The sequence below is a fragment of the Carex rostrata genome, chromosome 20 (assembly GCF_964058835.1).
Source record: "Carex rostrata chromosome 20, lpCarRost1.2, whole genome shotgun sequence".
In the NCBI taxonomy this organism is placed as follows: domain Eukaryota; kingdom Viridiplantae; phylum Streptophyta; class Magnoliopsida; order Poales; family Cyperaceae; genus Carex; species Carex rostrata.
In genome coordinates this window covers 4,223,226-4,240,502 of record NC_135937.1, presented here as the reverse complement: position 1 = coordinate 4,240,502, position 17,277 = coordinate 4,223,226, and the positions used below count along the sequence as shown (strand labels likewise).

Sequence of the window (17,277 nt, the reverse complement as noted above, 5' to 3'; positions counted from 1 at the left end):
GACGAGATCAGGCGAGAAGAGTGTAGTGCACCATCGAGATCCGGGCGGGAGAGCGTGGTGCACCATTGGAGGGGTCCATGCTAGCCCAACGAAGGTTGTCAAAGTGGAACATATGAATACTTTATTAGTTAGATATGAATACTTCATTTGTTAGATATGCATACTTAGATATGAATACTTCTTGGAAGAGGTGGGGTGAGAGAGATGAATCTGACTTTGAATTTTGAATTGTATATTATTTCAAACATGTATGAATACTTCGTAATCGCCAGTATGAATACTTCATTTGTTTAGATATGAATACTTCTTTATTTAGATATGAATAATATATAGATTCGCTGTAGTGGTCTCCAATCTTGGCAAATGTCGCTTTCAGGCGGTTACGGTCCCCAATCCAGACTGTCACAAGACATCAGCGGTCCCCCTGGTCGTTACTGGTCCCCTCCAACTTGTGTTTACATATGACGAATGGTTCTGATAATAAGTATGAATACTATAAATCAGTAGGTATGAATACTATACGTTTTGACTATTAATAAAATAGCATTAATCTTGCTCTTTGGTAGTAGTTAGCACGTTTTAACTATTTTTTTGTCTTTTAGTGCGGGGGGCAGATAGGAGACTGAACTAGGGGGACTGTTAGTCGATCCCAAACATTAATTAAACTTTTTTTAGAGTTTAATCCGAACAATATCTCTTTTTTTTTAGTAAGAAATGAATATTTGCTTTTTTTAATCTGAATTTCTAAGTTCAAACTTTCCTTGTTCGAATTCATAAGTCACTATTTCTCTTAAATCAAATCTCTTTAAAACATTTTTACCTCCTTAGTTTTCAAAAAGATTATTTTTCTTAATCCGATTCTACCAACTAACAATACCCCCATTTCGTCCTCTATCTATCCTCCGCACTAAAAGATAAAAAAAAATACAACGGAGGACCACTAACTGATGCGCACATGTGGTAACTGCCGAAAATGAGCAAGGACTAACGCAATTTTATTCATCTTCAAAACGTATAGTATTTATACCTACGAATTTAAGTATTATTACTTATTATCTATAATATACGTCAAATGTAAACACAAACTGGAGGGGACCATTAATATTGGGGACCAGTAACAACCATGGAGGCCGCTGACGACGTCTAACAGACTGGATTGGGGATTGCAATAGTCTGAAAGCAACATTTGTCAAGATTGGAGACCACTATCGCGAATCACAATATCAGCGAATCTATATATTAATTATTAAGTATTTATATCTAAGTAATGAAGTATTCATTTGACAACATGAAGTATTAATATATATAAGTATTCATATGTTGACAACATAAAGTATTCATATCTAACTAATGAAGTCATATGTTGACAACATGAAGTATTCACATCTAACTTCATGAAGTATTTATACATGTACGAAATAATTTATATAATTCAAAATCTGACACATCTTCCAAGACACCTATTCAATTCATTTAAAAAGTTTTTTTTTTTATAGTAAGCATTCACACCTGATACTAACATTATTCATACTTGAAGGTATGAAGTATTCATATCTAATTAATGTATATATAAAATATTCATTTGTTGACAACATGAAGTATTCATATGTTGCACTCTAACAACCTTCGTTGGCTAACATGGACTCCATCCGACGGTGCACCACACTCTCCCCGTCGGATCTCATCGGAGACGAAGTAAGATTGTGCCAGATCACACTGGATCTTCTCTTCGGATCTCGACGATACACCACGTGAAGGCCGTGAAGGCTGAGAAGAGACGGAGGCCGTGAAGGCTGAGAAGAGGCGGAGGCCGTGAAGGCCGTGAAGAATGCGAATATGATTTTGTTTTTTTGCTGATCGGGAGAGAGAGAGGATTCAAGACAATTATTAGACAATTAGAGCGGAAAGACTGTTAGAAGACTAGAAGTAGGGGATAATATCTTTACTCTATCATTTAACCCTACTTCAAATTTAATTCCATTGCTGGACATCCTCGTTGGATTTGTTCGGAAAGAGTAAGAGAAACTTTTAATTCGAATAACAAGAAAAAAGAGTATTGATTTTGTACCATTTAAATCAGTACAAATGATATCTTATTGAATTAATTGAAATAATATTTGCTCGGAAAATACAAGTCATATTCTTGGCTAGTATAACATCAGTGTCATTTCAACCTATATAACATTAACTCTAAAATCTATCAAATTGACTTCAAACGGTGAATCCAAACCGTTCAAACCGATCTACTTCATTAGTTGTGCATTTACATGCAAAATTTATAACTTTTCGAATTTATTTAGTATCAAGTCAAGTGGTCAAATGTGTGAGTTTTGAAGTTAATTTTAATACATTCATTTTTTTATATTTTTACTGCTTGATTTGATACTAAAATAACTCGAAAATATAAAAAAAATTGTATGTAAACACATCACTCATAATGTAAATCAGTTTGAACGGTTTAAATTAGTCATTCGAAGTCAATTTGATAAATTTTATAGTTGATGTTATATAGGCTAAAATGACACTGATATTATATTAGCCAAACTCCTCCAAATTTGCATATATATATATATATATATATATATATATATAGATGGGCTATGGTGCATTGCAATGCATAGGCCATGGTGTGCATTGGACCATAAATCACCGATTCAAAGTCCAAATGACCGATCCAAACCGTTCATCTTGTTCTCCATATTAATATGTGCTTGGAGATCAAATTTTACATTTTTTGGAATTTTTTTACTATTTATTAAGCCACTTTGAAAATCGCTGATCCAACGGTGGCTTCTGATTTTACTGTTCCAAACAGTCACCGTTGGATCAGCGATTTTCAAAGTGGCTTAATAAATAGTAAAAAAATTCCAAAAAATGTAAAATTTGGTCTCCAAGCACATATTAATATGGAGAACAAGATGAACGGTTTGGATCGGTCATTTGAACTTTGAATCGGTGATTTATGGTCCAATGCACACCATGGCCTATGCATTGCAATGCACCATAGCCCATCTCTCTCTCTCTATATATATATACATATAGAGGTTGGCTAAGATCAAAGTGGTAGTTCCTAAGCTTTGGTGCTACCAATTCGTTTTTTAATTTTCAAAGTTTAAAACGTTGATCCGAACCGTTCAAGTTGTTCTTCATATTAAATTGTGCTTGGAGACCAAATTTTACATTTTTCTAAATTTTTTTACTATTTATTAAGCCACTTTAAAAATCGCTGATCGAACGGTGGCTTAACAAAACAATAAAATCAGAAGCCACCATTGGATCAGCTATTTTCAAAGTGACTTAATAAATAGCAAAAAAATTCAGAAAAATGTAAAATTTGGTATCCAAGGACATATTAATATGGAGAACAAGATGAACGATTTGGATCGACGTTTTGAACTTTGAAAATTGAAAAACGAATTGGTAGCACCAAACCTCAGAAACTACCACTTTGATCTTAGCCAACCTCTATATATATATATCTCCCTACCTTATTAAGGAGCTTAATGTCTAGATCCTGCAAGGATTGTGATTAAAAGTTAAATTTTCGGAATTAATATCAGCCATTCAATTTTCAGATCACATACAGCAGAATTTTCTAAATTTTACTCTTCAACACATAAGACCCCACTGTTCGCGCCACATAGGATCCCTAAAAACCTAAAACACTTCCTGGCGCTCCCTCTTCACCCCGTTCTCTTCCTTCCGCTCCGTCTCTTCACCCCTCTTGCCTCCTCTCACTTCCACGCTCCTTCTCCCTCTGATTTCCGACCAGAAACAAGCAGGGGCTTTCGGTAAATTTGGTAACAGTAGACAGATTCCCTGGCCTGAACACCTATGGTGTGATACCGGAGCGCCTCGACTTTGCATCGAAGGGTCTCAACTCACCGCACATCCGAGTTGAGAAGAAAAAGAAATGAAAAAAATAGGGAGAATTAATTATTCTCTGGGTAAATCCGCTTTTCAAGCATCATATCAATATTCTATTTGTAGTTTGTACATGTATCATGTGTGGTAGGCAACAGTTGGGAAAATTGAAAATTCACAGTTTGGAGGCAGCAAACTCTTTGACCGAATTTAAATTCAATTGATTAAGATCTACCAAAGATGATTAAGTAATAAACAAACAGTGGCTGGAGATGGAGATGGAGTTGGATGTTTTTTTTTAAACGGGAACAAACACAGTTACAAAACAGACTGTCAGAATAGAGAACTGCTGGTTCCTGAAATTTGTCAGTTACAAAACCACCTGTTCATCATAGTCCCTGAGACATAAAAATTCTGAAATTAATTAGACATAAAGTTCAAGTATTTATGGTCATTTCCATATAAAGAACTCCAAATTTGGCCCAACCAATTGCTCTCAGAAAAAATCACAATTCAGACTGTCAGAATAGAGAACTGCTGGTTCCTGAAATTTGTCAGTTACAAAACCACCTGTTCATCATAGTCCCTGAGCCATAAAAATTCTGAAATTAATTAGACATAAAGTTCAAGTATTGATGGTCATTTCCATATAAAGAACTCCAAATTTGGCCCAGCCAATTGCTCTCAGAAAAAATCACAATTCAGACTGTCAGAATAGAGAACTGCTGTTTACCAGCAAACACTCCTTCAAAAAACCTTTAATCATAGCATGTTATTCCTTTAGTGAGTATGAGGAACTTCATCTGAGCCGAAGCATCAGGTTTCTTTTTCTTTGAAAAGAAGGGATTTATCTTCAAACAACCTAAAAATGTTAATGCTTACTCCATAATTTAAGAAGACTCCAATTTTTCTAACCGTCTTTTTAAATCTGTTTAGATAATTTTGATGATGGCGAATGCAGCTACAATGCATCATCATATGATAATGCTAATACATCCGACCCATTTGATTTTTAACTCTCGATTTTTAAATTTTAGAGAGAGAAAATGTTAGCGAGGGTTCCATGTCAAATGAGATCATACGTACAGGCCAATATAAAAATTGGTGATATGTATCGCATGGAACACTTCCGTGTCGAACCCCTTCCATTGGATGGTCTCAAATTCGAGAACTATAAACTCACGAATGATGATTTCATGATTGCTATTGATGAAAGGCGAACCACTCTTGTTACTCTTCAAGTCGATCCAAATTTTGCAATTTACCCAACGCCACAACCCATAGATCAAATTAAGGCGATACCACGCGGCAAATATCTCACAGGTAATTAACTTGTGACTACCTATTTAATTAAATATCTTAATCTTAATCTTAATCTTAACTATCATTACTAAACTATATAATTGGCAACATATATTGACTTTGTTTTAGATGTTCTCGGTCAAGTGAGTTATGCTCACCAAGTGAATTTCGTCGAATGGAGAGGTCGAGAACTTGTGCCTTCCGTTAAGATATATCTATTTCATCCGACGTGAGTAATAATAATAAACAACACTTACTAATTATAATTTGAATATTTCAAATCAAACATTAAAGGTTCACATAATTGCTTACAATGTTTTCAATGTTTAGAGGAACTGTCATTCCATTGTTGATGGTAGGCAAACCCTTCGAGAACAACCCGGGAGTCCTCCAAGCTATTGAACAAAAGTCTATTATTTTCGTCACTCGGGTGAAAGTACTTGTTGATACACCATGTATGTAACAAATTTATATCTTTTATGTTTATTTGAAATTTTAAAAACTAAATTTAAACTAAATAAATAAAAATATTTTACAGATAATCATTTGCTTGCCACGGATATTTCCACTGTCCATTTTAATCCGCAGATGCCAGAATACGAAGAGTTGAGACTTAGGTACTTCTAAAATTAAAATATCAAAATACTCTGTCTTAAATTAATCAATATTAATCAAATTGAAGTTCCTTGATTAAAACAGTTTGTTTACTATGTACAGGCTCAACATGCCGTGAGGTGCTACCAAATTTGGTGTCAGGCTGTCAGCGTATTGAAATTACTTACTTCAGTACTTTTAGGTTGTTTGTTTTGTTTTAGCTTTGTATGTTTATGGTTTTTATTAGAGAATGTTATATTTTTTTATTTCTATATTCAATTCAGAAATAATATCTTTGATTTACATTCAACGATATTTATTTTCTCTATTTTTTATGAAATTTTTTTTTTAGTAAATTAGGTTTTCTACTACATAATTTGCTCCCGTTGCTGTGCACGGGCACGATTACTAGTATATATATATATATATATATATAATATTAAATCGAATGAGGACCGAACAAATGAGTAATGGGCTTCTCAAGCCCTTCTCCTGGGCTTGAATTTTTTTTTTTTATTCGATCCTGGGCTTGAATTACATGCTTGGTGATGAGTAAACCATTATTTTAGTCAAACAATGCTAATCACATTTGACTATTGTAATCAGTTGTCAACACTCAACTGTTCTTCCCTTCACTCTAGTCCCTAACTCCCTATTCCCTAACACCTGGAACGAGATAGTATTATTATTAGATTAACAATTTCTCCAGTCTTCCCCATGGAGGCTTCCCTCTTCTCCTACGCGTCGCTCTCTGTCCTCTCCTTAATCCTCTTTTTCTCCATCAAGTTCATTATCTCCAGTAAAAGCAAAAACAGACGCCTCCCGCCCAGTCTTCCTTCCAGACCAATCATAGGCCACCTCCACCTCTTTAAAAAGCCCCTTCACCGTACTCTAACCAAACTCTCCTCCATTCATGGCCCAGTGCTTTATCTCCAGTTCGGGTCCCGTCCCGTTCTCCTCGTCTCGTCCCCTGACATCGCCAATGAGATCTTCACTACACACGATATCACCTTCGCCAATCGTCCCAAATTCCCCTCTGCGAAGCACACCTCGAACAATTACACGACCTTTGTCTCCTCCAGCTACGGTCCCAACTGGAGGAACCTTAGACGGATCGCTACTATTGAGGTTCTCTCCAGTCACCGCCTCCTCTGTTCGTCTGATATTAGATCTGACGAGATTCGCTGCCTTGCTCGGTTCCTCTTTTCGAATTCAGCGAAGAACGAAACTTTTACTAAGGTTAACGTGAGATTGATGCTGTTGAGGTTGTGTTGAATGTGATTATGAGAATGCTCGCTGGAAAGAGGTACTCCCACAATATTCCATTTTTTTTCTTAATCTTACTAATGCATTGTTAAATTAAGAAATTAAGAATTGGTGGGTAGGACTGGGGTCTGGTGAAAAAAAAAAGTATTAGAAAAAAATAAACATAAATTATTGAGAGTCTTCCCCTCTTTTTAAAGAAGACTGGCGGTAGAAAAAAGGAAGAATCTCTCGTCCTCTCTGTCTCCTCTTTCTTTTATTATTCTTTACATCGCCCCTGGAATTATGGGGAATTTATCCGATTCCGAAAATGGGACCATTATGCATTTCTGAGCAAGAAAGGTATCACCCCCGGTGAATTTTAGTCTTGTTATTAGTTTTTTTTATTGTTGGTTTAGAAATAGAAATAGTGGAATTATATTTCTATGTTGGGGCAGAATCATTTTTTTGTACAAAATTCAGTTGGACAGACAGATGGTTTGTTCTTTTGCCTCTTTTTGCGAAATAGTTCGAGAAAATTGTTAGCTTAGTAGAGTTGCAGAAGCAATCGTTTCAGATAAGCATATTGAATCAAGGGGCATTTTGGTATTATATTTTTCGGAATAAATTGGGAAGATGGAGAGCTTGGGAGATTTTGCGGAGGACCTATATGAAAACTCGAATTCTGAATTTGATGAATTCAGAAGCTGTTGTGCAATTGATGAAGAAGGAGACGAGATTTGGGAGGATACTGACGAATCATTTGCACATGTTTCAAAAGAACTATTAGATGAATTTGCAGTAAAATTGTTCTTTAAAGGGGTGTCCGTTTGTGAGGAAAAGGAGAACGGGTCAAAGGTTGCCGGAATTGGGGTGGTTATGGAGAGGGGAGGTGGAAGTGGAGTTGCGGTAATTGAAGTTCAGAAAAAGATGGATTTCTATGTGGAGGAATTGGTTGCTGAGCATCTCGCCTTGTTGGATGGGATTCTGGTTGCTTTGAAGAATGATGTAAAAAGGATTTATGCTTTTACTGATTCAGAGAAGCTTTACTTTCAGATTGCTGAGACCGAACTCCTTGATGACAAGCTCTTGGTAGGCCTAGGCCACCGAATTCTAGAGCTTGCAGAATAACTGGACGACTTTGATCTAACCCTAGTACCAAAGCTCGACCTAGCAAAGCCCCTCCAACTAGCACAGGAGGCAATCGGCATTTACAATCCTCCTATTCTCAATTTTGTTCCCAACAGGGAACAGAGAGTTGGCTACTGCCCATACACTAGCTGCTCAGCCCGTTTGGACCCGGTCCAGAGTTACTGTGGACCAGGCTCTTCTGATGCATACCGGTTTGAATGCCCCGAGTGTAGGAGGGATTACTGTGTCAATTGTTTGGTGCCATGGCATGCAATGGTTACTTGTGAGGAGTATTGGGATTTATTGTCAGATGAAAGAGAGGGTGGGATCCTCTCATTGCGCAATTCGGCACAACTTGATACATGGAGGACGTGCCAGCAGTGCGGCAATAGGATCGAGCGATCTGCAGGAGGCAACCGCATGACTTGCTGGTGCGGGCATGAGTTCTGCTACTCCTGCCATGCAGATTACCACCATGGGAACCAGACATGCCAATGCGACACCTACTATGTCAACTCGCAACATGACATGCGAGCCCTGCATCCAAACCCACCTCATCAAATGGAGATGTGGTCATGGGACTCTTTTGACTGCATACCGACAAACACTATGGAGGGTTACTCAGAGCAGGAGAGGGCTCAGCTGCAGCTGATACAGCAGTTCCTGTCCGGTGGTTTTAACCTGGGCGACCACCCGTGCCAGGACCCGCCACCACTGCCACGCTGCGCTGAGTCGTACATAGACACCATGAAGGACCTCCACCAGCTGCCTTGGCTTGAGAGGTTTGTGTCAGTGATCAGTGACAGCTATAATGAGGAGTATATTCAGTGAACCAAAGAAAGAAAGAAAGAAAGAGAAAGTACAGAAAGAATTGTGACGGATTATACTTTAGAATAATCTGTTTTTTTTTTTTCCTATTTTTCTTTGTTTTTTTTTTCACTTTATTTTATAAGACCTAAAATAGTATGTAGATCTGAGGTAGTCACCATCAAAAACCCTTTTGGTATAAGCATCTAGCTTTACAAAAAATGTGGGAAACCCTTTGGTAAGCATCTAGCTGTTACAAGTTTAATATTTTGTCTCAAAAAAAAGAATTGGTGGGTAGGACCGTAGGAGATTCGATTCCCTAAACAATACACAGTTTTAATGGAATAGTGCACATTTGTGTGGATTCTGATAATTTGGTTTTTGATTAGGTGACATATAGAGCTTTAGCTCTCAGGAACTGATGTAATTATTTGATTTCAGTAATATGAAATGGTTCTTGGCCTTTTTTAAAAAAAAAAATAGTGCACGTTTGTAATTAATATATGGTAGGAATGAGGCCTAAACAATACTATTCCCAATCAGGCATTTTCCTGTTGATCCAAATTGGCAAATTCCACTTTTCTTGTTCCTACAAAGCAAATTATCTAATACCAAAACCCAGCTATGCTTATCCTGACCCGAACATATTTCACTGGAAAATATGCTCTTATGTGGCAATGCAGTTGTTATGTTTGGTATACTTAAACAGCTAATGTTATTTCTAATTCCAGAAGAATACTAGTAATTATACTTGGTTATTTGTTTGATCTATTACCTGTAAAAGCCTCTCATTTGCATTTTCCAATCCAATACATGGTAAATATTAAATCAGACAATCAACATACACAAACAAAAGTCCATGGCATAAGTTTAAGTATGATGGTTTTTCTTGGACAACTTTTCAAGGTACTATGGCGAAAATGCAGAGGACTCAAATAATGCAAGGCAGTTCAAAGAAATGGTGGAGGAGGCGACAGCCTTGGGGGGTGCTTCAAATCTCCAGGATTTCTTGCCTATTTTAAGATTGTTTGATTTTGGTGGGGTCCAGAAGAGAGCTGCAAAGCTTACGGCAACAAGGATCAAGTTGTCACAGAGGCTCATAGAGGAGCACCGCCAGAGGGGCAAAAGTGAGGGATCAAATAAGAAAACAATGATTGCAGATTTATTGGAGCTACAGCCAGCTGAACCAGAGGTCTACACAGATACTGTTATCAGATCTCTATGTGTGGTCAGTGTTTTCACTCTGATTAAATACAAGATATGTTGGTAAAATTGGTTCTGTAGTTCTACAGTTAAGCTTATCAGGTTAATTTATTATCCCAAATAATTTAATAATGCAATTTTATATTAAATGTTACATGGTGTTTAATCTTTGGATTGTTGTTAGCTAAGAGAAAAAGAAAGTGTACTGTTAGTGAAGCCATATTTAGCAAAAGATTAAGAGGAATTAAAAAAGCAAAGCAATCTTCCCAACTTTGCACATGGTCTTTTTTTTTAAACTCCAATCTGGTTAATATTTGTTGTTAAATTGATACCCTTCATTTACCACTAAATAACTAGTTGAAATTTGACATCAGAGCATACTGCAAGCTGGAACAGACACATCTGCCAACACTATGGAATGGATTATGTCCCTCCTGCTCAACAACCCACAAGTGTTGCATAAAGCCAGAGACGAGATTGAAAAAACTGTCAGTCTTGATCGCTTGATAGAAGAATCTGACCTTCCAAATCTCCCTTATCTACATTGTGTAATCAACGAGACACTTAGGCTCTACCCGGTGGTCCCCCTCCTTGTGCCTCACGAGTCATCCAAGGATTGCTTGGTTGGCGGTTATAGCATCCCGGGTGGCATGATGCTATTTGTCAACGTGTATGCCATGCAGAGGGACCCAAACATATGGGAGGAACCGACAAAGTTTAAGCCAGAGAGGTTTGAGGATGGGAAGGCCGAAGGAAAATGGATGCTTCCATTCGGGATGGGCAGGAGAGGATGTCCCGGGGAGGGGTTAGCGAAAAAGGTTATGGGGTTGACAATTGGCACCTTAGTACAATGCTTTGAGTGGGAGAGAGTTGGAGTAGAGGAAGTGGATATGACAGAGGGTTCTGGAATAACAATGCCGAGAGCAGTTCGTTTGGAGGCCATGTATCGGCCTCGGCCTAAAATGATTCCTATGCTTCAAAAGCTTTGAATTGTTAGTTCTTCGATGTTATTCTGTATTGTAACCTGAAATTTTTGAACTTTTTAGATACTATAGCCTAAAATGATACCTGTGCTTTAGATACAATAGTTGATTTAAATGATGGAGGAGATTAATAAATGGAAGTTCTGTATTTTAATTAACTTCATTATTTGACTGTGTAATATATTTTGTTAATCAATAAAAAAGATAAGGAATTGGTCCTTATGTTTTACTAAAAAAATATTTATCTGAAGCAATGTTAAGTGCCAAGCAGTAAGCAACATAACGAAGCTTTTATTGCAACATTTTTCGGATTACAAGTCATTTTTTTATTTCTTTTGAAGTTTGCTCTGTTTTAGTTCAAATTGCAATAATGATTTCACCAGCAAATGTCGAACTTTTTTGGCATTTATATTGTTGTAATGTGCTAATTAATGAGTGGATGACAAGTAAGATTAATTCGATGTTTAATTTTTTCTAGGTTTTTCTAACAAGTACGATAACTGTTAAACTGTACTATGGAAGTCAGGTCATCAATGGGCCACAAGGGGGGGCATAGAGCTTAGGCGCCAAAATCTCCTTTCATGTAAACGAGCAAAATAGTTTTGAGTTTTGATTAGTGAAAACTCGGATTTTTCATTGATTTGAAACAAATTTCAAGTAAAGTTTATTTATCCTGAGCATGAGCGTATGTTTAAAACATCGCATCACTACGGTCATTTTTCTGTATCTTAAGTTCCGAGAAAACGATGAAAGCAATTCGGAAAGTTGTGTAATTATTATGTTTCAGTCAATGAAACAGGCTTCTGCCTTTTCTTTTTCTTTTTCTTTTTTTAAAATTCGGAAAGTTGTCATTGACTCATTTCCTTAACGGGAAGGAGGGCAATTTGGAGATTTAAGTAAATTATTGAACTTTTTGGTATTTGATATAAAATGAATACAGGAGAGTGCAGAGAGAAGACAGACGGTGAAGAAAACAAAAAAAAGAGAGGGCAGAGAGAGAAATTCATCTACCTTCGAATTAATTTTGTATAAAATTAAATAATAAAAATTATTTAAAAATAAATACAATAAAATTAATTTATAATTTTTTTAATTTTGACGCTTGAATTTATATTAAATTAATTTAAAAGATTAAAAAATTTCACATATAGATGCATCACTCGTAATGTAGATGAATTTTAATAATTTGAGTTCGTTGTTTGAAGCAAATTCGATAGATTTTAGAGTTATTTTTATAAAAAGACTTGATGAATTTAAGATCACTCTAGTTCTACTCAAAGATCAATTTATTTTATTTATCACGTTGATAATAATGATTACATGGTTTTTTCATAACTAGTTATTTCTGCTTGTCATTTTAATTATTCTAAACACCACTCGTTAACTATCCTCTGTCTATCTCTCGTTTAGTTTAACTATTATTAAATTCTAAAGCATTACAAAAGTATTTATTCAAAGAAGTACAAGTCCATTATTAAATTTTTCCATGTAGACCCCAAATTACCTACTACAATTGAAGTAATTGGTTTTACCACATAAACCTGATTAATCGGTTTAAAATCATCGTACAATTTTGACATTTCATTTAACCCAATTAACCTAATTTGCACAATTAACTATATTTGGAGCTGCTGCCACGATATGCATATTGCAAAATATGACACACTTAAAATTATACAACAATAAAAATTAACGGACCCCAATCGATCTATGCTAAAAGTTTATTACAGTACCATTTAAAAATTTGCACAATTATCATAAATTTTATCACAATTAATCGTACCATTTAAAAATCTTACAAAAAATGCACAAAAATTATACTAGGCTAAAACTGAACTCTACATTCACTGAACTTAATCTCGCAGTTTCCCCCAAATTCGGTTTCGTTTCCATGAAAATAAAAAAGTTACGATAAGTTATCTTGGGAAAAAAAGAAAGGTAGATTTAGTGGTCTTCATGCTTTTCATCTCGTAGTCATTCTTTTTACCGTTGGAGTGCAGAAAAAGAGCATCTCAAATTGAATTCGGATCCCCTTAACTAACCCAAATTTTTTATTCTGATCCGGACCGTCCAAGCTGTTCTGACACGGATATTAAAGGAGTCATGTGCGTTCCACTACGAGCAGGATTGCCAAGAATTTCTGATGGGACAGTCAGGATCAAAACTAAAAAATTGATTACTTGAGAAAATTGAATTACTTTAGGTAGTGTTCTAAAAAATTGCTCAAACTCATAATTCGCTCATAACTCATTTGCTAATTGCTCGTTTTAACTTGTTCATTTACAACTCGAGTTGGTTGTCTCATTTAATAAATGAGATGAGTTTAAGCCAGTATTGTAAATAACAGTATGCGGTCGTTGGACTAATATGGAACAGCCAAGCGATTAATTGGGAATAATCGGGAATAATCAGCTATAATCGGAAATAATCGGCTGATTAGTTGGTAAAATTCATGACAGTTTGGTCACCGCTAATGACTAATCGGCTGATTAATCGACCTAAACAGACGTTTTTTACAACACTGGTTTGAGCATACCTAACTCGCTCATTAACAACTCGAATTTCACAAAATTTGTCACAATAAATTCCATGCCCCTCAAGTTCTAAATGACTCCTAAGATATCGTTTGGATTGTTTGGTTTGTTAATTTTCTTGTTAATTATATTTGAATTGTTTGTATTTAGATTCTTACTAGTTTATAATTATAACTAAGAAAAGTGAGTGGTCTAAAGAGATATAAACAAGTTATGAGTCAATTCGAATTGATAATGAGGTGAATTCGAGTTGGTTTTATAGCTCATTATTATCATCCTAATTTAAGATAACTCGTTCATTAACTTATTGAGTTGAATATAAATTAAAGGTAACTCGCTCAAACTCGACTCATTCTAGACTTTTAAGGACAGTCTGATGGCTTAAACTAAGAAAAATGCTACAACGTCATGGCGTTAAAAGAAGTTGAGGAATGAAACGAAAACAAAAATAAATACAATTTGACTGGGAACTTTTTTGCAGTGGGTGTTACTGTGCTTTGAAGAAGGTACAGTGATATGGGAATTTGGACTAATCCCAATTAAAATCCTCGATTGGATTAATCCAACTGTACATATTTCAATACAAAATTTTTGGATTATAATTCTGAAGTCAGACTTCATTTTATTGTTCCTAATCTCTCTCTCTCCTCCAAAGTGGACTCTCTCCCTCCACTATCACATATCTTTTACACTCTGATCGGAATAAAAACTAACGAGAATAGAATTCAATTCAATTAAAAAGAAATGAAATAGATTGATTTGGAATTGAATTTTATTGATCGAAACCAATAAGTATAATGAAAGAATTCAATATTGACCAGTTCAGAAAAAACCAACCAATAAGCTTAATTTACAAATAATGCCATCCATCTCGATTGAGAAAAACAAGAAGATAGAGCGCTAATTTCACCATGGCAGGAGGAGAGATAGGCTCCAGTACACAGATTTGATGGAGAGACCGAAGGAAAGGAAGAGGGGTTTAGCACACTTTCTTTGCTCAAGCACGGAGAAGCTTGGCAGTGAGGCCAAAAAGAAGGAGAAGTCGAGAAGATCGACGGTGCACGCGGGATGCGAAAGGAGAGAAAGATGAGGGTAGGTGCGTATTTTCACCGAGGCGAAATTGTTTCTCGCCAAATCTCTACTCTTTTGACACGATTTCTTCGTGTGATTTGTGTCTCTTGAAATCGCGTCGAATGAAATCATTTCCCTTGCTATCGCTAATTTCGATCACGAACGCGACACGATTTTTATTTCCATTTTGCATTTTAGGGTTTGAGGTCTCTTTCCGATTTATTTTTCTTTTGTCTCTCATTGTCTTTCATCATTTTTTTAATTTTTTATTCAATCTTCACTTTTACGGCAAAAGCGACTTCTCTCCTTTCTTCCTCTATCGCAACTTAATGCAGAGGCGAATTCATACAATGAATGGGTAAATTGACACCATTCATTTTCAAAAAAATTTATATTTATACTCTATTTTAATATAGTTTAAACTAAAATATTATGGATAGTGTGAAATTAGCCTCCATTCGTAGTAGAAAAATTTTATATACTTGACACCCATTCACATTTGAACCCCATAGTCTGAAAATCTGGCTCCGCCCATGATTTAATGAGATAGGGTTATATATATCAGTGTTGTAAAAAATGGTCTTAATGGCCGTTTAATTGTTAACGGCTGCCAAATCATTATGAATTTAAACGGAGCGAATAGTTCCGGATACGGATCCGGATAATTTATTAAGATGGACAAATTCCCCGGATTCGGATACGGATAAAATCCGGATTGGCTAAACGGATCAAATATCCGCACTATCCGAAACCAAACCCAATTTCAATTTTCCTCTCTTCGCGCTCCCGTGAAACAGCTCTGCATGCCTTTGTTTATATATGATATGTTGCTTTGAACAATACTCTTTGTGAGACTATTCAATACTACTTGATATACCGGACAATGGGGCCAAGCCCAGTCTATGGATTAGTATTTATATTTAACTATTAAAGTATATTGGGCCAAGCCCAGATCAAAGATGTAATTTGAACTCTCTCCCTCTTTCTAAAGAGCTTTAAAGACTAAGGATTAACCACTACACCACATCAATCTTGTGTTATGATTCTTTTATTTTTTTTCTAGAGAAGAACTAGGGTGTTCTTAAGCTCACCAAAGTGTTTGGTGAGCTTGACTCCAAAACCCGTCAAATCGGTTTCAAATGACGAATCCGAACCGTTAGAACCCGTCTATTTTACGTGTGATGCGTCTACATGTGAAATTTTTTAACTTTCGAATTAGTTTAGTATAAAGTCAATTGGTCAAAATTAGAAGGTTAATAAATTAATTTTAGTGCATTCATTTTTTGAACATGTTTTGACCGCTTGACTTTATACTAAACTAATTCGAAAGTTTAAAAATTTCACATGTAGACACATCACACGTAAAATAGGCGGGTTCCAACGGTTCGGATTCGTCATTTGAAACCGATTTGACGAATTTTAGAGTCAAGCTCACCAAACAATTTGGTGAGCTTAAGAACACCCTAGTTCTACTCTTTTTTCTATATATTATATCAATACATTATTTCCCCATCTCCTTTAACTTATAGTTATCATTAATATTTAATTTTTTAATTAATATTTGTATCTTAGAAGTTTATATATCTTAATTATCCGACCATTATTTGTTTTATATCCGTATTCGAATCCGTATCCGTATCCGTTTAAGGCGGATTTGGTTTTGAATTTTGATATCCGTTTACTATTCGTATCCGTATTCGTATCCGCTCATTATCCGACGGATGCGGATATGGTATCAGTATTATCCGCTCCGTTTTCACCCCTAGTACAAATAGATAAATAGGTGAGAATAGATCTTACAAATTATATAGAAATAATTTGTACCAATTTTAGTTATAATTTTTAATAGAAATGTTTCATCTATTTAATATTATTATTTAATCTATCTTCCACAACTATTTTCATGGTACAGTTGAACACTCATTCAATATATTTCCACAATTATTTCCATGCATACTTATGAGTATGAGTTTCCGCAAATAAAAAAAATGGGTTCTTGAACCCGTCAAATTCCATCTTGCATAATCCCCTGACAGAGAAACATGCCCTAAGATTTGAAATATGTACAAATATAATTCAGAATATTTTGTAGTTTTATAATTAAGATAATATATAAAATATTTATTATATAAAAATAATAAATAAAATTTCGTAATTTAATGAATAATTTGAGATAAATATCTTATAGTTTGTATAATTTTCAGAAGGTGCCGAACAAAAATAATTTAAATGTAATGTATATATTATTAAATATATTAAAATTTATAATAGCACGTGGGCTCCTGCCTACTTACATCTCATTTCTGCACATGCATAATTTAAACTCTTATCTTTCCGTAGGACTTCTGTCACTGTTAATTGCATTAAGGGGCAGTGACATTTAGAATTTTTATTATTGGAATAGAAGTTGCATGGACGGAAGGAAAAAAGCAACATGTTGATATGCAGGCAAAGTAGCACAACCGATCGGTCTAAAGATCTCAATACATGCCTACCCGCGTGGGTGCGTATCCTCTGAGATATCTCAACTTTTGCGTGACCGACGT

General features: G+C 35.5%; 2 protein-coding genes, 1 long non-coding RNA gene and 1 pseudogene across 4 annotated transcripts; all 4 read left to right on the top strand.

Annotated features, from left to right (window-relative positions):
• The first annotated feature begins 5,062 nt into the window (after nt 1–5,062).
• LOC144572146 (uncharacterized) lies at nt 5,063–5,748 on the top strand. Its single transcript, XR_013517688.1, has 4 exons — nt 5,063–5,187; nt 5,296–5,395; nt 5,497–5,621; nt 5,705–5,748. It is a non-coding gene; the product is annotated as an uncharacterized LOC144572146 (long non-coding RNA).
• Nucleotides 5,749–6,397: 649 nt separating this feature from the next.
• LOC144572317 (cytochrome P450 81Q32-like) lies at nt 6,398–11,368 on the top strand (annotated as a pseudogene). The gene is made up of 3 exons (XR_013517713.1): nt 6,398–7,066; nt 9,847–10,168; nt 10,518–11,368. The product of XR_013517713.1 is annotated as a cytochrome P450 81Q32-like (transcript).
• LOC144572324 (uncharacterized) lies at nt 7,639–9,205 on the top strand. The gene has a single exon (XM_078321854.1). The coding sequence runs from the start codon at nt 7,639–7,641 to the stop codon at nt 8,131–8,133; it is 495 nt and encodes a 164-aa protein (XP_078177980.1). The 3' UTR covers nt 8,134–9,205.
• Nucleotides 8,407–9,205, top strand: LOC144572322 (putative E3 ubiquitin-protein ligase ARI10). The gene has a single exon (XM_078321852.1). The coding sequence runs from the start codon at nt 8,407–8,409 to the stop codon at nt 8,962–8,964; it is 558 nt and encodes a 185-aa protein (XP_078177978.1). The 3' UTR covers nt 8,965–9,205.
• Nucleotides 11,369–17,277: the final 5,909 nt, after the last annotated feature.